The 18,803-nt window shown below is 55.6% G+C and overlaps 1 protein-coding gene and 1 pseudogene across 6 annotated transcripts; both read right to left on the bottom strand.

The window, feature by feature from the left end:
• Positions 1-5,028: 5,028 nt before the first annotated feature.
• LOC149911585 (zinc finger CCCH domain-containing protein 11A-like) lies at positions 5,029-14,904 on the bottom strand. Of its 6 annotated transcripts, none has more exons than XM_090133609.1 (10): positions 13,748-14,904; positions 12,971-13,279; positions 8,989-10,704; positions 8,221-8,411; positions 7,809-7,932; positions 7,324-7,386; positions 6,991-7,077; positions 6,385-6,699; positions 5,981-6,054; positions 5,030-5,523 (listed from the first exon to the last, which is right to left on the bottom strand). In XM_090133609.1, exons 4-10 carry the CDS (start codon positions 8,272-8,274, stop codon positions 5,467-5,469), a joined length of 774 nt encoding a protein of 257 aa, XP_089989735.1. In that variant the 5' UTR covers positions 8,275-8,411; positions 8,989-10,704; positions 12,971-13,279; positions 13,748-14,904; the 3' UTR covers positions 5,030-5,466. The 6 variants fall into 6 exon arrangements, 5 of the variants coding, with proteins under 5 accessions (XP_089989740.1, XP_089989735.1, XP_089989736.1 ...); XM_090133610.1 differs by having other exon boundaries at positions 14,378-14,904; XR_016463146.1 differs by lacking the exons at positions 12,971-13,279; positions 13,748-14,904 and adding an exon at positions 6,235-6,284 and having other exon boundaries at positions 5,484-5,523; positions 8,989-11,140.
• On the bottom strand, positions 8,288-16,156 carry LOC149911584 (uncharacterized; annotated as a pseudogene).
• Positions 16,157-18,803: the final 2,647 nt, after the last annotated feature.

The raw sequence follows: 18,803 nt of genomic DNA, 5'->3' as shown, positions 1-18,803 counted from the left end.
AAGGAAAGCATGGAAGTGGAAAGAGAGCAGCACTCAAAAGACCACATCTTGCCCTTGCCTTGATTGCCGAGGATCGCCGCTTCGGAGCTGGTCCAGCCAGAAGCGCAGCGACTGATGGCGAGGTACAAGGGGGTTTCGGTCGCTTCCCTCACTCAGGGATCCCGGAGAGAGCAGAGTAGCCGGGCAGCTCTCGGCCGGGCAGTTCTCGCGAGAGCGGACGTCGCGGCGGGGGCGTTGCCAGGGCAACGGTTCCGCACCCACCCCTTCTTGCTTTAAAAAGCCTCGGGGAGCGACGCGTCGCTGCCCACCAGAGAAGGTGTGTGGGAAACACCTGGGCTTATCTGTCGAGGAGATTCAGTAAGCCACTCCTGCACGGAACTCCCCAGCAGGGACGGTTGTCATTGCCAGGGTGAGTGATAAGTGCGGGGCTCCTGTTAACGACCCGGCAGCGGTGCGGGGCAGTGCCAGCACTACGGGCAGCAGGGCGGGCCTGATCAGGCACACCCCGTTAAGGCTATCTAATAGTGTTGGTGTGCCTGCTGGTTGGCAATGCCTGCACCCCGGAGGAAGGCTAATAGCACAAGAATTGTGGAGTCCCAGGCGGAAGTCCCATGCTCCCGCAGAAAAAACACTGCGGCCAAAAAGAGTGTGGAGACTCAGACTGAGGCCCCAACGCGAGATGCTAGTACACAGGTCGCTGGCTGTCATGAGTGCCAGAGCCCGGCCTTTGCAGTGCTGGGTGATGACAGTGGTAGATGTATAAGATGTGACCAACTGCATGACTTACTCAGCCTTGTGGTTGACCTGAAAGAGGAGGTAGAGAGGCTGAGGACCATAAAAGAGTGTGAGAAGGAGATTGACTGGTGGTGCCAGTCCCTATCGGCCCCGAGATCTGGGCGCATAACTGAGGCATCATGTAGAGCACGTCACTCCCCCCTGCCTCGTAAACAGGTGGGAGAGGGGAAGCGGCACGTGGGTGCGGGGAGCCGGCGGGCTGAAAGTGCTGCAGTGAGCCTCCTGTCCTCTCCTCCTCCTATGAACAATTCAAGAAAGGGGGAGGAGTGGAAACATATACCGGCTCGACAAAGTAGGCGTCCCCCATCCCGACCATCCTCGGCTCCCCAGGTGCCTCTGAGTAATAGGTTTGAGGCCCTGGAACTCGAGGGAGAGGTGAGTGGGGATGTAGGGGGAGGTCAACCTGTGAGGTTGCCTTGGGAAAAGCACTTGGCCCCACGCCTCAAGACTGCCTCTGCCCGGAAGGACAGAAGGGTGGTTGTTGTAGGAGACTCCCTGCTGAGAGGAACGGAAGGTCCTATATGTCGGCCTGACCCTACCCGCAGGGAGGTGTGCTGCCTCCCTGGGGCACGGGTCAGAGACATTTCTAGGAGACTTCCTGGTCTGATTCGCCCTTCTGATTATTACCCGTTATTGATAATCCAGGCTGGCAGTGACAAAGTTGCAGAGAGAAGTCTCAGAGCTATCAAGAAAGACTTCAGGGGACTGGGGTGGGTAGTCGAGGGAGCGGGTGTGCAGGTCGTGTTTTCTTCCATACCTTCAGTGGCAGGGCGGGATACCGAGAGATACCAAAAAACACACCTCATAAATAAATGGCTCAAAAGTTGGTGCAAATCCAGGGATTTTGGGTTTTTCGACCATGGGGAAACTTACTCAGCACCTGGCATGATGGCAGCAAATGAAAGTAGTCTGTCTCTGAGGGGGAGGAGGATCTTAGCTGAGGAACTAGCAGGACTCATTGACAGGTCTTTAAACTAGGTATGAAGGGGGAAGGGAGCAAAATCAGGGATGTCGAGCTTGAGCGGGTCATTCCAGGGCTCGTACCGAACCTGCTGGGCGACGACAGTCAAGTACGAAGGGATGGACTGGGGCAGGGGGGTGTTGGGGATGCTGCTGTTCTAGGGGAACCTAGACCATCTATAAAGGCGGTGCGATGGAAAGCCGAGCTGAAGTGCCTTTATACTAATGCACGCAGCCTGGGAAACAAGCAGGATGAGTTGGAAACCGTGATGTGCTTAGAAAATTACGACCTTGTTGCTATCACGGAAACGTGGTGGGATGGTTCCCATAACTGGAATACCACCATTGAGGGCTATCAGCTCTTTAGAAGAGAGAGGCTAGGTAGGAAGGGTGGGGGAGTAGCCCTCTATGTCAAAGAGTGGATAGACTGTGAGGAGCTTCCTCTGAGAAACAGTCATGATCAGGTTGAGAGCCTGTGGGTTAGAATTAGGAATGGGTCTAACAAAGGCCAGCTGGTGATAGGAGTATACTACAGGCCACCTGATCAAGGGGAGACTGTTGACGAGGCTTTCTTTCTTCAGATGCGGGAGGCTTCGTGCTCACGGGCTCTTGTCCTGATGGGGGACTTCAACCATCCGGATATCTCCTGGATAGATCACATGGCGAGTTGCAAGAGGTCAGGAGGCTCCTGGAATGTGTTGATGATAACTTTCTGGTCCAGGTGTTGGACAGACCGACCAGAGGTGAAGCGCTGCTGGACCTGCTGCTCACCAATGTGGAGGAAATAATTAATGGTGTTAAGGTTGGAGGCAGCCTGGGTTGCAATGACCACGCTCTGGTTGAGTTTGTGATCTCGAGAACTGTGGGCCTGGTGAAGAGTGGCATCAGGACCCTGAACTTTGGGAGAGCAAACTTTAAGCTGTTCAATAGACTGTTGGCCGAGATCCCCTGGGATGCTCTCTTTAAAAACAAAAATGCTGAAGAGAGCTGGTTACTCTTCAAGGACGCCTTCCTAAGAGCGCAAGAACTCTCTGTCCCACTGAACAAGAAAGCGGGCAGAGGAGGGAGGATGCCGGCGTGGCTCAGTAAGGACCTGCTGAGGGAGCTGAGGGCGAAGAAAGGTGTGTACAAACTCTGGAAACAAGGGCGTGCCACCTGGGAAGAATACTGGGATGTTGTCCGGACTTGCAGATGTGGGATCAGGAAAGCCAAGGCGCAGGTGGAACTGAACTTGGCGAGGGACATGAAAAACAACAGGAAGACTTTCTATAGGTACATTAACCAGAAGAGACAGGCCAAAGCGAGTGTACCTCCTTTGGTAAATGTAAAAGGAGAACTGGTTTCAACGGGCGAAGAGAAGGCCGAGGTACTGAATGAGTTCTTTGCCTCGGTCTTCACTTGCAGCCAGGACTCCAGTACTCCTTCCGTCCCTGAGCCCTGCATCCCTACACCTCTGGGTGGGGACTGGGGTGGTAAATCCCCCCCTGCTGTGAGGGCAGAGCAGGTCCGAGACCGCCTCATGAGACTGAATGTGTACAAGTCTATGGGGCCGGATGGCGTGCATCCCAGGGTTCTGAAGGAGCTGGCTGAGGTGGTTGCCGAGCCGCTCTCCATCATATTTGAGAAGTCGTGGCTGTCTGGTGTGGTCCCGGATGACTGGAGGAAGGGTCACGTCACTCCCATTTACAAGAAAGGGAGCAAGGAGGACCCCAGGAACTACAGGCCAGTGAGTCTCACCTCTGTGCCTGGGAAGATGATGGAACAGATCATCCTGGATGACATGCTTGATCACATGAGGAAAGGGCGTGTGATCCGTGACAGCCAGCACGGCTTCACCAGAGGAAGGTCATGCTTGACCAACCTGGTGGCCTTTTATGATGGAGTGACGGCATCGGTGGACAAGGGAAAGGCGACCGATGTCATTTACCTGGACTTGAGCAAGGCCTTTGACATGGTCCCCCACCACATCCTTCTCTCCAAACTGGAGGGATGTGGATTTGATGGGTGGACCACTCGATGGATAAGAAACTGGTTGAAAGGCCGCAGACAGAGGGTGGTCATCAATGGCTCCATGTCCAGGTGGAGGCCAGTAACGAGCGGCGTCCCCCAGGTATCTGTCTTGGGACCGGTGCTCTTTAACATCTTTATCAATGACATCGATGACGGAATCGAGTGCACCCTCAGCAAGTTTGCTGACGACACCAAGCTGAGTGGTGTGGTTGACACGGTTGAAGGACGGGATGCCATTCAGAGGGACCTCGAGAGGCTAGAAAGGTGGGCCCGGGTGAACCTGATGAGGTTCAACTCGGCAAAGTGCAGAGTTTTGCACTTGGGCCGGAGGAATCCCAAGCATCCCTACAGACTGGAAGGAGAGGTCCTTGAGAGCAGCCCCGTGGAGAAGGACCTGGGGGTCTTGATAGATGACAAACTTAACATGAGCCAGCAGTGTGCCCTTGCGGCTCGGAAGGCAAATGGGATCTTGGGCTCCATCAGAAGAGGGGTGGCCAGCAGGGACAGAGAGGTGATTGCTCCCCTCTACTCTGCTCTTGTGAGGCCCCATCTGGAATACTGCGTCCAGGTCTGGAGCCCCCAGTACAAGAAAGACAGGGAGCTGTTGGAGAGGGTCCAGAGGAGGGCCACGAAGATGATCAGGGGACTGGAGCACCTCCCCTACGAGGACAGGCTGAAAGAGCTGGGCTTGTTCAGCCTGGAGAAAAGAAGGCTGCGGGGTGACCTCATTGCAGCCTTTCAGTACCTAAAGGGAGCCTACAAAGAGGAGGGGAATCAACTCTTTGAAAGGGTGAGTGACAGCAGGACAAGGGGAAATGGTTTTAAGCTGAGGGAAAGGAGATTTAGGTTGGACGTCAGGGGGAAATTCTTTACGGAGAGAGTGGTGAGGTACTGGAACAGGCTGCCCAGAGAGGTTGTGGATGCCCCGTCCCTGGAGGTGTTCAAAGCCAGATTGGATGGGGCCCTGGGCAGTCTGGTCTAGCATTAGGTGGAATGGTTGGTGGCCCTGCGTGTGGCAGGGGGGTTGGAGATTCATGATCCTTGAGGTCCCTTCCAACCCTGGCAATTCTGTGATTCTGTGAAATCGCTAAATGGTGCTGCAAAAGAAGGCTGCAACAAGGGGCACAGCAATGGAGGGGTTGTGCACGAAGGAAGCAAAGCCTCATGCGAACTGGAGGGCTGCGGGGGCTGGCACGCTACTGGGGCCAAAGCAATGGGGGGGCGGGGTGGGGAAGGGGAAGCAGGAATGGGATCTGGTGGGGGGAGGAGGAGGAAAGCCATGTGGCTGAAGTGTGCAAGATGGGATGGTGCGTTTGCATGGCAGGTGGAAGGGTGGTGGGCTGCACTCGTGTGTGTGTGGCACAGGGGGTGGAGCAGAGTGCAGTGGCCAAGTCCTCCCTAGGCAACGTCAGGTGTCAGCAACAGCAGGAGAACCTCCAAGTTCCACTGCCTCCAAGAAGAACAATGCCAGGATGGCAGCTTGGTGGTCCGAAGCTGCATAGTTTCTACTCTGGACCAGCAGTAGTGCAGCAGCTCATGGAATGCCACTGGACAAATCAGGCCGTGCGCTCTTTGTCAATCTCTAATTGTGACTATTTTTTATTGACTACAACCAAACATGGAGTGCCAAGTTGGGTGGCACTCAGAACGCTGCCCTGTAACTCTGCGTGCTGCAGCCGCTGCCTTCTGATGCTCTTCCTCTCAGTCCTTCAGCTGCAGCTTCTGCATCATCTCCACAAGGGTGTTCATTGCGGATGACTGGAAAGAAATAAGGCAAGTATAGAGATAGGACAGAAACAATCTAGGGCGATCTCATTAAGAAAGTCTGATCAGTAAACCTTCCAGAACGGCCCCATGCAGCACAGCACGTTCCTGCCATTCAGGTCACTGACATTCCTTCTCATAACACGCTGCCTATGGTAAGATTCATGCTCTGCTGGGGGAACGAGGTCCCAAAGGTCGCAGTGCCTGACATGGCAAGGCTCTTTATCACAGAAAAACCCTCCAGCCGTTACCAACAGTGTCCTTCTCAAGCCAGAGGAAGGCATCCAAGCTCCCCTAGGCAGCTGTCACTGACAGTGTGATTTCCTTAAACATACAGCTGGGTGTTTTTCTATTACATTGCTTGCCTTGGGATTCTGCAATAGCTTTCATGTCTGACAGGCAGAGGCACTGAGAACAACAAGAGCCGTGTCTGTGCTCACCAAGGACTCACCTCTGCACGTGCAGCGGCAGCTCTCAGAGAAGCCTTCTTCAATTCCACTCTTCTCTCTTTTCGTTGTCTTCTTGCTATAAAGCAAGAATAAAACTGAATTCGTTCTGTCAGCAGCAAAACTGCAGAAACATGGGTACCATAAAAACAGATGGCAGAAAAAAGACAAAGGAAATTGGAAGCCTCTCAGTGAATGACATTTCCAGTGGAAAGGTGCAGAAGACTACCATGGAGTTAATGGAGTCGGGGTTACATACTGTGGCACCTCACTGCCTTTGGACTTTGTAGGCTTCAACTCTTTTCCCCTCTGCAGAGAAGGAAAAAGCAAAGCAAACCCTATGCAACTTCAGTGTGCTTGATAAGGGCAGCACCTACCCTACAGGGTGGGTACCACAGCACCTTCTTACCTCTTAGCTTGGAGCTCCGTGCTGCAGCAGGCCCAGGCTGTGCTGCTGGAGCCGGCACGCTGTCTCCGCTCTGACCCCTCGCTCTTTTGGTAGCAGGCAACTGCGCTGCTGTTTGCTGCTCTTCTTCCAAGCCCTTGCGTTTACATCCAGCCAGGGACTTGGAGACAGAGCGGGGGCACGCTGCAGGGGAAGGTCTTCTCCCTGAGCTGGGACCTGCTGTTGTAGGAAGCCCTCCAGCCTGGAGATGAGCTCTCTCAGAAAGGACTTCCTGCACCGCTTTCGTGTAGATCTTTCCATTGGGCTCAGCACCTATCTCTGGCAAGAAAGAAGAAGCAAGAAGATATAACAAGAGTCCAATACTACTTTCGGTCTGCAAAATGGGTCACAATGCTAGCACATCTCATCTGCAGTGTTCACAGTCACGGATCTTAGGATCGTGGATGAACTGTGGGTTTGTATTTCAAATCAGCACAGGAAAGGTAACTATAAGTCCCGGGGATTAAGACCCCAAGCAACACGCAGTGAGAACAGTCCCAGGAAGAACAGACAGAAAGCCTAGTTAGAAAGACAGTGCACCAAACCCAGATGCCTGTTGTGCGTCTGTACCTCTCTTGGGTGCCATGTCATGGTCTGTAGCTTCCCCCTGCCTTTCTGCAAGGCTGCGCTTCAGAGGAAGGCCACTGGCATCAGCTTCTGACAGAAAGGAAACAAGAAAGACATGAAGAACATCTCTTTGGAGGAAGACTTTAGCACAGTCAGACACAAATTTCTGGTCTTCAAGCATAGTTTCTTCCATTTGCCTTTCTGCTGATTCAACACTGTGCCATTTCTGCAGTCAACACAGATCTGCAGTGTCCTTTCCTCTCCATCACACACAGCCCTGCATGCAGCCCTATTTAGAGGCAGGTACCCACACCACAGCTCACAAGAGCTGCTTACCTGCGGAGGCTTTCCGCTTCCCCCCTTGCCCAGCACCATTCCACAGACGCGCAGGCTCCGTCCCTACAACAAAATACAATTTGCTGATTTAACAGAAACCAGTAGCCTGTAGAAGTATTGTCCTGTCAGACCAAATCCATCCCCAAAACAACAAAAAACCAAAAGTCTCATTCTTGCTCAGATGACAGCAGAAGAACCCCAGCCTCCCTGACAGCTCCATTTGACAGAGCAGAGGTGCATCACCAAACAAAACACTATCAGGTGCAAAAGTTGAGACACATTTTGTGGCTCTAAAAGGAATTCACTCGACTCTAAGCATTTATATGCAGACTTCTGCCTCACTGCTGCCACCAACTGCCGCTGTCGGTCTCTCCAACACTTCCACAGTGGCTTATTTGACATCCCCTGCAGCACTGCACCCACTCAGAAGTAATACTCAAAATTCATTCCTCCATCCTTCATAACAGAGGCCTCAAGAAACTCACTTTTGCGTGGCAGTAAGGACGCTCTGTTCCCATCGCGTCCCTCTGCGCGCTGCAAGATGCGGTTGGATCTCCGGCAGCCTGCTGGCTGCTGCTCCCAAACACGGGGAAGCGCGCTGCGCTGCTTCTGGGGAGAGAAAGGAAGAAACGTCAGTGGGAACGGGCAGCCAAGGTTTGCAGAGAGGTTCCAGATTGTGCCAGAGATAGATTATCAGAGTGCTGAGAGATTAATTATCACTAAGGGAAAATACAGCCTAAGCCATGTCCACGTCATTAGCCCAGACTGTCAGCAGGGAGCGCAAAATCCAAGTGGTTTTTGAGGTGACAAAGGACCAGTAGGGCTCCTCCTGCTCCACCCCTTCCCTTAAACATGGGAAAAAGAAAGAAACATCAAGCAAAGGAAACCCAGCCATACCTTTCCTCTCACAGAGCAGGAATTAGAACCACGGTCATCTCCTTGCTGAGCCATGATGGCTGAAGTGTCAGAGGAAGACTTGCAAGGTCTGAGGGTTCTCTCCACAGGAACCTCCTTCGCTCTTAGAAGGAGCTGGCTTCACTCGTTCTTCAACTGCCTTGATCTCCGAGTTCTCCTTTTGGACAGGAACCCTTACAGAAAGTATCAGCAAGTGAAAAATCATGAGGAAGAAGCATTTTCCCAGCTTTCTTCTGCTACGCAATGTAGTCTCTTGAGGAGGGCAATGCATGGATCTCAGCTGTCTGCAAGAATTGCCCATCACTAGCTGCAGCTTGTGTCTGACTGCCATGGCTTCTGTCAGCAAGTGCCCCCAGGTCCCCTTTTCCCCCACAGGTGTGCTGACCGTCCATGTGCCCAGCTGAGCACCCGGCTCTCTGCCGTGACTTCAGCGCGGTTTGCTGAAACACCTGCTGGGTATGGCACACCAAGCAATCCATGGAGCAGTGAGACACAAGTTGCACTCTATGAAGTCTGCACTCTGCTTCCTTTTTTAGGTCTGACATGAAGGTGGGGGCCTGGCAGCAATTTTCCAGGGGAGGAATGACATTTCGTCATCCTCACCGAAACATGGGATGGAATCTCAAGAAGAACATGTTTCCTCTGGAAACAGCCATTCAGAAGGGCAGCGCTGGAGCTGAGAACTCCTCCCCAGCCCAGCTTTTCTGCTGAGACATCACTGGCAACCACCCAGCACCAAACCCAGCTCACCTGGTCAGCCTGCTCAGTCTGTGCTGTGCCCAGCTCACACACACCGCAGTGGTGCTTCCAATGGGCTCTCACAGGGTGATCTCTCTCAAGAAAAGCACAGAGCTCAGTCTCCGTGTGCAGCACGCTCACGAGAGCACCAGCTCTGCTCACCAGCTGTGGCACAAACGCTCCCACCCCAGCAACCATTGTGACCTCAGAGAGTGCCTGCATCACTTCTGTGCTTTCATCATAAGCAAAGGGAGTGGTCACCTCCTAGATCCAAATTTTAGGAAATCAACACCAGGGTCACCCAGTGGGGTGAATGGGGTTAACTGAATGGGGGTTAATTGAAGTAAAGCAACAGAGAAGTGAACATGACTCTTATGCAGCCCAATAAAAACTCAATATGGCCTCGTTGTGGTCAGTAGAGTCCCAGAGGAACTAGTAGGAACTGGGAGGAGTGCACACCAGTATAGACCAGAAAAGTCCAGTATGGCTAAGTAAAAACCAGTAAGGACCAGTATGGCCTCAGAGTGGTCAATGGAGTCCTATAGGAATCAGTAGAAACCAATAGGAAGGCACATCTGTGTGCCCTGGGGCCGGAGCTGGCCTGTGCCTCTGGCTTTGGGCCCCAGGGCTGGTGCCGGCCTCTCGGGCTGCAGATGTGGCTTTAGGCCCTTGGCCTGGTTCCGGCCTCTCGGGCTGTGGCTGCACCTTCAGGCCCCGGGGCCGGCGTAGGCCTTTGTGGCTGTGGTTTAGACCCGAAGCTGGTGCTGGCCTCTTGTGCCTGGCTTTAGGCCCTGGAGCCGGTGTCAGCCTTTCAGGCTGTGGATTGAAGTCCTGGGGACAGTGCCGGCTTCTCCAGCTTCGGCTTTAGGCCACAGCAGTGGTGCCAGCCTCTCTGGCTGTGGTTGTGGCTTTAGGACCTGGGGCCAGTGCAGGCCTCTCCAGCTGTGGCTTTGTCTTTAGGCCCTTGGCCTGGTTCCGGCTTCTCTGGCTGTGCTTCAGGCTCAGGGGCTGGTGCCGACCTTTCAGGATTTGGCTTTAGGCTCCACAGCTGGTGCCAGCCTGTTCGGCTGTAGATGTGGCTTTAAGCCCCATCTGGTCTGGTGCTGGCCTCTGTGGCTATAACTGTGGCATTATGGCCCAGGGCTGGTGCTGGGCTCTCTGGCTGGAGCTTCAGACTTCAGGGCCAGCGCAGACCTCTCTGGCTGTGGCTTTATACCCCAGGACTTGTGCCAGCCTCTCTGGCTGGGGCTGTGGCTTTATGCCCCAGAGTTGTTGCTGGCCACTCTGGCTGTGGCTTCAGGTCCTGTGGCCACTGCCAGTCTCTCTGGCTCTGTTTTTAGGCCTCAGGGCCAGTCCTGGCTTCTCTAGCAGCATCTTTAGGCCCCAGGACGTGTGTCAGCCTCTCTAACTGGACTGTGGCTTTAAGCATTTGGACTGGAAAGCACTCCATGGCCAGGCGCTGCTCAAATACTGGGCCTCCATTTCCTCCTGGGCATCCACACGTGCTCTGAGTCTCCTGCAGCTTTCTGCAGGGTTTGTAGCTTCCTGCTGAGGAGCTCCTCGTGTTCTTCTGCAACTGCCCCCCAACATCACTACTGCCTCCCCTGGTACCGTACTGGGAGATGCTTCAGAGTCCATTAGCCTGCACTTCCTTCCTCCCATCAGCAGCTGCTCCTACACAAACCTTCATTCACACTGGGATGCCGTCCACTTCTAGCACCAGCTGACCTGCAAGACAGAGGATTAGCACAAATGCAGAAGCCCAAGGCTGTGCCACCACCATGTGCTGCAGCCTTGGGAAGTCAGCTACAACTGCAAACTTTGTTAAAATTAAAACAGGCACCGTAAATTAAGTATGACTTCTGAACTGAAGTAATTGCCACAATCAGAAATAAATACTGAAATCGCTTACTTAACTGTAGGTGGTTACTTTTGAATTCTTTTGTTTTTGGGAAAATATGAACTTGGAATTGAAGGATACAAGAAAAATGAGGAGCACTTGGCAACTCAGGCAAACTGAGCAGTGCAGGGAAGATTGTTGCATTTCTTCTTCTCCTGGCCCAGAAATGAATTTTCCTAGCTTAAAATGAAAAGAGAAGAAGAGCCTGACATAGAGTAGACACAATACAGTCTCACATCACAGGTAGAAACTGGAGAGCTCTTGTGGCACAGAGCTCAGGACTGTAGAAATTAAGGTTGCCTCTAAGCTTTAAAGAAGATGAAAGACAAGGTTAAATGCAAAACATTAGCAATTCCTGCAGAGCACATCACACAGCTGTAGGCACCACCTGAGAGGTAACAGTCAGGTGAGAAAGGAAAACCTTACTATGTGAACACAGGGACAAGCTACTCTCTTCTTCTGGGCCTTTGTTCCCAGTGAGGATTTCCCTCAAGAGCGCTGCTCAAGCTGCTGCTGTCTCCAGCTGTTGGTCACTTCTACCTGCTGGACGCTGTGCCCACAGGTCATTCTGCTTTGGGCAAAGCCTGCTGGCTTAACTCCAAACCAAGGTCACAGGCCACGTTAATCCAGCTGGTTTATCTGAAAGGGCTCAGAAGCCATGCATGGGATCCTTTCTGCTGGTGGTTCTTTCCAGGCAAGAACCTCCGCTCTCAGATCAACAGCCAAGAGCTGGAAGGCAGAAAAAGCTTTCCAATCCCCATGGATGTGGCTTCTGCAAAGACAACAGCTGCCTACTCTTCAGCAGGGTGATGCCCACCCAGCAAAGCACTCAGCCAGCAGATGCCTTTCCTTACACTGACAGAACTGTCCCACATTTGTGCAGTCCTTGGTATTGCATTTCCAATCCAAGTTCACATATACCTCAACCATTCCTGCTGTGTTAGTTTACTTGGATCCCCAGTTGGGGCTGTAGCTCAAGAGGTCAACGCAACAGAAATAACACAACATGCAACTGGAAAACACATCTCAAAGCCGAGAAGAGCCAACTCTCTGACCTTGGGCACAACTGGGCACCAAGAGCCAGGCCTTGCAAACTTGGCTGATCTGAGCATGCGGGAGGGGGCTGGCAATCAGACCAGGAGTCTCCATTTCAATTGCAGTTCCATGTAGAGAAGAACACCAAACAGTAACAGGTGTGAATGAATTCATTCAAAAGCTGCACAATGAGTTTGTTCTTTATTAAAAAAAGCATGCATTCCAAGTCAAAAAGTAACCGCGGGAGTTGATATCAATGGAAGCTGTTCTTATTCCTACACCTCATCCTCTTACCACAACTTTCCTTGCCTCATCCCTTACCCCAGCTCCTGGAAAATGCCCACAGACTTAAAGTCAACTCTCAAATCCATAGGACTCCTTTCACATTACTCCATTAATAAAAGATTGCAGACTTGTTTCATGCACTCAAACTGATCGAGCAGCGGTATCACCATCACTCGTAACACACGGAAGCATCCAAACCCTGAGGATTTTTTTCCCCTCCACCACCAGGTTCTTCTTAGCACACAAGACTTCTCTTGCTCCTATCAAAACAACAGCCAGCAGTACAAAGCAAGCAGCCACCGAGGACTTTAAAAACAAAGCCTGATCCACATAGCATATCTGAACCTCACAAGAGGCCGACTGTAGGCAGACCTGGAGGGGTGACAAAGGACAGCAAGAGGCTCAGTGACAGCATGGTGACAACACAGGGCTTGCGGGGCCGGATGACAGTCGAGTCCCACCCTCTGTGTGGTGCTCAGTGTACAGGGAATAGTGTCATCCAAGACATGGTGACACACAAGTGATGGTGACACCAGATGACGATAACAACAGTGACAGCCAGGGATGGGGACACTGCGTCATGGCTGTTCCACATCGAGGTCACCTTGTGTCATGGTGTCACCTGAAGACAGTGACACTCAGTGACACCCAATGGCATCCAGTGAAGGTGACACCCAATGATAGTACCACCAATGATGATACCACCAACCCCATGTCACACCCCATGTGTCCCCCCACTGTCCCCAGCTCCCTCCCTGTAATCCTCCTCGTCACCTCTTCAATGAGGATGTCACCATGCTGCAGTTGTGCCACCAAGGCAGGGGGGACAGCTTGGGACAGTCATGGACAGCCAGGGTGACAGCGTCACCAGGCTCCAGGAGCTGTAGGATGCTGATGGGGCTCTCGAGGTAGACGGGTTGGTATGGCCCCAGGTTCCACGGTTACAGTGACAGTGAGAACTTCGGGGACAGGTGGTTGTCCCGGTGCCGACACTGCTGACGGTTGTCCTGGTGTCACCTGGTGGCCTGTGGGGAGTTGTTTCTGTGGAGCTTTGCACGGAGATTTAGCGAGAACCATCCATTTCTGAAAGGAAGTGGCGAAAAAAATACAACAAAATTGACATAGTATTTATTTTAATGGAAACAGATATTTTTGGGGACGATCCCATGGGGACAAAGCAGCATAAGAACGTGTCACTATGTGAGGTTGTCCTCAAAATCCCCATTCGAGAACTCTGGAACACTCCAGGAAACCCTGGGCACCCTCTGGTCACCCCAACAAACCCTCTGGGACATCTCTAGACCCTTCTGGATGAGTCCAGGATCCACTAGACACCCCAAGACACTTCAGGAACATTTCCAGACCCTTCCAGAAGACTACAGGACCATCTGAACCCACCGGAGGATGCCCCCAAAGCGTGTTCCAAGAAGGGCAACACAGCTGGTGAGGGGTCTGGAGCACAGGCCTGATGGGTGGGGGCTGAAGGAGCTGGGAGTGTTCATTGTGGAGAAGAGGAGGCTCAGGGCAGACCATATTGCTCTCTATAACTACCTGAAGGGAGGCTGTAGTGAGCTGGGCTTCGGCCTCTTCTCTCGTGTAACTGGTGACAGAACTAGAGGGAATGCTTCAAGCTGCACCAGGGGAGATTTAGGCTGGACGTTAGGAAATACTACTTCTCTCAAAGAGTGGTCAGGCAGTGGAATGGGCTGCCCAGGGAGGTGGTAGAGTCACCAACCCTGGAGTTGTTCAAGGAACATTCGGATTTTGTGTTGAGGGATATGGTTTAGTGAGAACTATTGGTGATAGGTGGATGATTGGACTGGATGATCTTGTAGGTCTTCTCTAACCTTGGTTTTTCTGTGATCTTCTGTGATCTTCCCAGTCCCCAGTCCTGCCCTGTGCTGGTGTTCTGCAACAAACAGCAATCCAACACACTGTGTCCCTGTAGAATCACAGAATCGTTCACGTTGGAAAAGACCTTCAAGAGCATCGAGTCCAACCACAACCTGAAGTACCCCAACTCTAACAACCCTCCTCTAAATCATGTCCTGGAGCACCACATCCAAATGGTTTTTAAACACGTTTGGGGATGGTGACTCAACCACCTCCCTGGGCAGCCCATTCCAGTGCTTAAGAACCTTCCTGTAGAGAAGTTTGTCCTGATATCCAACCTAAACTTACCCCATGTCTGTGTGTTCTGTGGAACCCCACAGATGTGACAGTGGAGTCTGGTTCTGCACTGGCTTCTCAAAGAAAACCAGCGCACGGTATCAGGAGCGGAGGAGGAAGCAGATGATTCTGCCACTGATGCTGTCATTGCGCGTCCCCCCCCAGGACTCCCACAGCTTCCTCTTCCCAGCCCCGCTCAGCTCCTCGCAGGCTGCAGACGCTGCTGAGGCTCTCGCACTCCACGGCCGTCATCTTCTTCTCGTGCTGCCGGACCGCTCTCTGCAGGGCTGCGCTGAGTTCCTGCCGCTGCAGCCAGAACCGCAGCTCCCGTGCTGACGGATGGAGGAGCTCCGTGCTGGCACCCACAGCACGTGGTCCCCGGGCTGCCGGTGGCACGGCAGGATGCTCCCCTCCCTGTCTCCCATCGCCCCTCAGCTACGGCATCCTCCTATAATCTGCCTAAGGACCCTGCAGAGGGCTACAGACAGGCCGATCGATGGCTGATGCCAGCGGCACGAGGTTCAACATCACTCAATGCCGGGTCCCGCACTTTGTTCACAACAAGCCCAGGCACCGCTGCAGGCTTGGGGCAGAGCGGCCGGAAGGCCGCGTGGAGGAAAAGGCTCTGGAGCTGCGGGCCGACGCTCGGCTGAACGCGAGCCAGCAGCGCGCCTTGTGCAGGCGGCCGAGAAGCCCGCTTTACCGGCAGCAGCGAAGGCAGCAGGAGCAGGAGGCGATCGCCCCGCGCTCAGCCCCGCCCCGCACAGCGCCGGCCTCGGGCCGGCACCGCGACCGCCTGGAGCGGAACGCCAAGGTGCCCGCGGAGCCGCTCGTCTCCAGCGAGTTCCCCAGCGCCACCGCCGGGCCGCGCCGCCCGCCCGGACGCCCCGCTCCCCCACCTGCCGGCGGCCGCCAGCCCGCGCTCGCCGCTCTCCAGCAAGGCCCGCACGGAGCGGGGCGGAGCGGCGCGGGCCCGGCCCCGCTGAGGTCCCCCACATCCCCGCCCTTCTCCTCCCGCAGCCGCAGCCGGGGCCCCGGAAGCGGAGCGGGCGCACGATGGCAGGCATCGCGAGGGCAGCGGGGCCGGGGCCACGGGGACGCGCGCGGTGATGTCGCAATGACGGCGCGCCCGCGGACAGAAAGGACCCCGCGCGGAGCGCCCGCCCCACTCGGCGAACCGACCAATGACAGAGCGGAGGAGGCGGGGCCGAGCGCGGGCTCTCCGCCAATGGCGGCTGCGGACGCGGGGCCGCCGCCATGGAGATGCTGATGGCGACGGCGGGATGGCGGAGCCACGGGGCTCCGCGCGGGGAAAGCGGCGGTCCGCCGCCCCGCGTCCCCGCCGCCGCCCTCCCCGTGCCTCAGGGACGCCGGGCGGTCAGGGGAAGGCGGCGCGGGGGCACCGTCCCGTCCGTCCCCCGTCAGAATCCGGCTGCCCTCGGAGGAGGAACCGAGCCGTCCTCCGTCGTTGCGGCGAGGCGCTGCCGGGCTGCGAGAAGCGGCGGCTGACCGCGAGAGGCGGGACCCGCCCGGTGTCCGGGAGCGGCTCCTGGCTGAGCCGGGCAGCCCCGGAAGAGAGGGAGCGATCGCGCGGATCGAGGCGCGTTCGAGCCCGGCACGGAGTCCGACCAGCGCCTTCGCTTCTCGCTCGGCTCCAGTCATCGGCAGCGCTGTGCTGAGCTGCTGCCCCGCAGCTGCAGTCTCCAAGCGCCGTTTTCCATCTGGTGCCGTGGCGACTGTGCGCCCTCCCTCATTGCAGCGCGTGAAGCCATCCTCGTGACGACAGCGCATGCGTGATGGCGTCCCCATGGCGACAGCGCCTCAGCGCGCCTGCGCCGCTCCGTCGCTGTGGCGCTGCGCCGTCCCCGCTGAGTGACGTCACCAGCCCCGCGACTGAGGAGGAGGCGGAAGTGGGGCGGCGCACCCCGGGGCTCCGAGCGCCGCCTCAGCTTCTACAGGTGGGTGTTCGGGGGGGGCACCGGGGCGGGGCCGGGGTTAAGGGGGCTGGGGGCCACGTGCCGCTCTGCGTTGGCCCCGCGGGGTCTCTGTGGCGCTCGGGGCTTCCGCTCGGCGGGGGCAGCTGCCCTGTGTCTCCCCGCCTCCCCCGCCCCGTGTATTTCACTGCCCTCCTCCCCTCCTCCTGCCACTGGTCGCCCACAACCTCCCCCGTCGCTCTGTGTGACCCCCGGGGTTGCGCCTCCCCTCCCCTTTTTCCCCCTTTCAGTTCCTCCATTCTGATCACTGTAGTCCTCTTCCACCCCTCCTGTCTGTGCCTCCCCCGTTCTGACCCCCGGGGTCCACCTGTCTGCCCCCTCCCCCTCCCGATCCCTCATTGCCACGTGAGCTCAGGTGCATCACCAACTGCCCCAGTACTTTACCATCACCCAGACCCGCAGTCACTGCGGAGCCCCGTTTGCAATGAGGATCTGGAGAACCTCTCCCAGCCATGGGGAAGTTGCACAGCAATGCATCCATCCCACGGTGAGGCGTCCAGAGCCGCTGCAAGCAGCTCCAGCCTTTCTCGCACGGAATAAACCAACGTACGGAGCGGTGTGGGGGGACAGCCGCTGCCCTCTTTCTCCTCGTGGCTTTCTCCCCGCAGCCTGGCCAGGGCTCAAGGGGAACGAAAGGAGTCGTGCTGTCAATCCTGCTCTAGCACGGGCCTCTTTAGCAAGACTGTCTGCCCAGCCCCTCTGCGTCGGGCTTCATCGGGTAACGAACACAGCAGCAAAGCCGCCCTCGGCTCCTCGGGGAGGGCCCGCCGTCCTCGTGGAAACGCAGCGTGACAGCACGCGGGTTCCAGCAGCACCGGCGCTGTGACTTCCTCTGCCCGCCCTGGAGCCGCAGCCCGCGAGCTTTCCCGGCCTCGCACACTGAGCAGCCGAACCTGCCATGCTGCACGCGGTCCCTCCGGGCAGAGGCCCACCAGCTCTGAGCCTCGCCCGGCCGCCGCTTCAGCCGTGGGGAACGGCGGCACGCAGGCTGAGCCGGCCGCCATCGGCGCGGGGCGACGGCGAAGGCCCGGCCTCTCATTGGTCAGCGCCGGCGCCGCCCCGCCACCGGCCTCCCTCTCATTGGTCAGCGCCGGCGCCGCCGGCTCTCTTCTCGCTCCCCTTCCCTTCAGCTCCCTTGCGGCGTCTCTCCCCTGCCCCGTTCCCGTCCCCTGCCGTTACCTTGCAGCATCTCCCACCAGTTTCCTTCCCTTCCCCTCCCTTGCGGCGTTTCCCCCCAGTCCCCTTCCCTTCCCGCATCTCCCTCTGGTCTCCTTCCCTTCCCTTGCATCATCACCCCGGTTTCCTTCCCTTCTCTTCCCTTACAGCATCTCATACCGGTCCCCTTCCCTTTCGTTCCAGCCTTTCCCCCTGGTCCCCTTCCCTTGTAATGTCTCATCCTGGTTTCTTTCTCTTCCCTTCCCATGTGGCAAATTCTCCCAGTCCCAATCCCATTCCCTTCTCTTCCCTTACACAATTTCCCCTGTCGCCCTCCCTTCCTATACGGCATTTCCCCACAGTTGCCTTCCCATGCCTTCCCTTCCCTTATGTCATCTCTCCCATTTCCATCCTTTCCCTTCCCATGGGGTGTCTCCTCCTGGTCTCCTTTCTCTTCCATTACCTTGTGGCATCTCCCACCAGTTTCTTTCTCTTCCCTTCCCTTCCCGTTGCCCCTTGTGCAAGTCATGGAATCGTGCACCATTAAGTTTCATTATTACCATCAGAACACGCTGGATGTGAGAGTCACCTTTTTTGCCCCGTTAGTAGGCCATGACAGAATTGGATCTCCTCTGAAAGGACTCTGGGTTCCCACTGCTGCTGTGTGTGTGTCCCTGCATGATCCCTGCTGGATCACAGAACCCACAGGGTAGGAGGAGAGAAGCTTCAGACGAGACAAGGGGCATCGAGGTCAGCTCCTGGACATCAAATCACGTGCCTCAGAGCGTATTCCTCCAGCATCTCTGGATGCTGCCTTCTGACTGAGAGAACCACCAGGGAGTGTGTCATCAGTGACAAAAAATACAAAATGAATGTCTTCTGGTATTGCTGGAATACAAAAAAAGCCAGAAGGGGCAAGACAAGAAGCGAGACGAGGTAAGGGGAGGCCAGAAGAGGATGGCAAAAGAGGTGAGGTGAGATGAGGGGATGCCAGAAGGAGAATCCAAAAGAGGTAAGACAAAAGGCTAGAGGAGACAAAGGGGGATGAGAAGGGGATGGGAGAAGGGGATGCCAGAATGGGACACCAGAAGGGGGTCAATAAGAAGTGAGATGAGATGACACCAGATAGGGATTCCAGAAGGGGACACCAGATAGGGCAAGATGAAAGGTGAGATGTGATGAGGGGAGGACAGAAGGGGGCACCAGAAGGGGCGAAACAAAAGGCAAGACAAGACAGGAGGTGAGGCGAGATGAGGGGACTCGAGACGAGGAGTTGGCAGCAAGGCTCA

The sequence above is a fragment of the Phasianus colchicus genome, unplaced genomic scaffold (genome assembly GCF_987193195.1).
Source record: "Phasianus colchicus unplaced genomic scaffold, bPhaCol1.hap1.1 HAP1_SCAFFOLD_88, whole genome shotgun sequence".
NCBI classification, from domain to species: domain Eukaryota; kingdom Metazoa; phylum Chordata; class Aves; order Galliformes; family Phasianidae; genus Phasianus; species Phasianus colchicus.
This window is presented reverse-complemented; position numbering and strand designations above follow the sequence as displayed.

Bases quoted from the DNA above. Each gene is read 5' to 3' on its own strand.
- LOC149911585 (XM_090133609.1), bottom strand. From the start codon at position 8,274: ATGGCTCAGCAAGGAGATGACCGTGGTTCTAATTCCTGCTCTGTGAGA. The intron at 6,055-6,384 runs GTAAGAAGGTGC...CTTGCTTTATAG, and splicing joins ACGGAGCTCCAAGCTAAGAG to CAAGAAGACAACGAAAAGAG. The intron at 5,524-5,980 runs GTGAGTCCTTGG...ATTTCTTTCCAG, and splicing joins CTGCCGCTGCACGTGCAGAG to TCATCCGCAATGAACACCCT.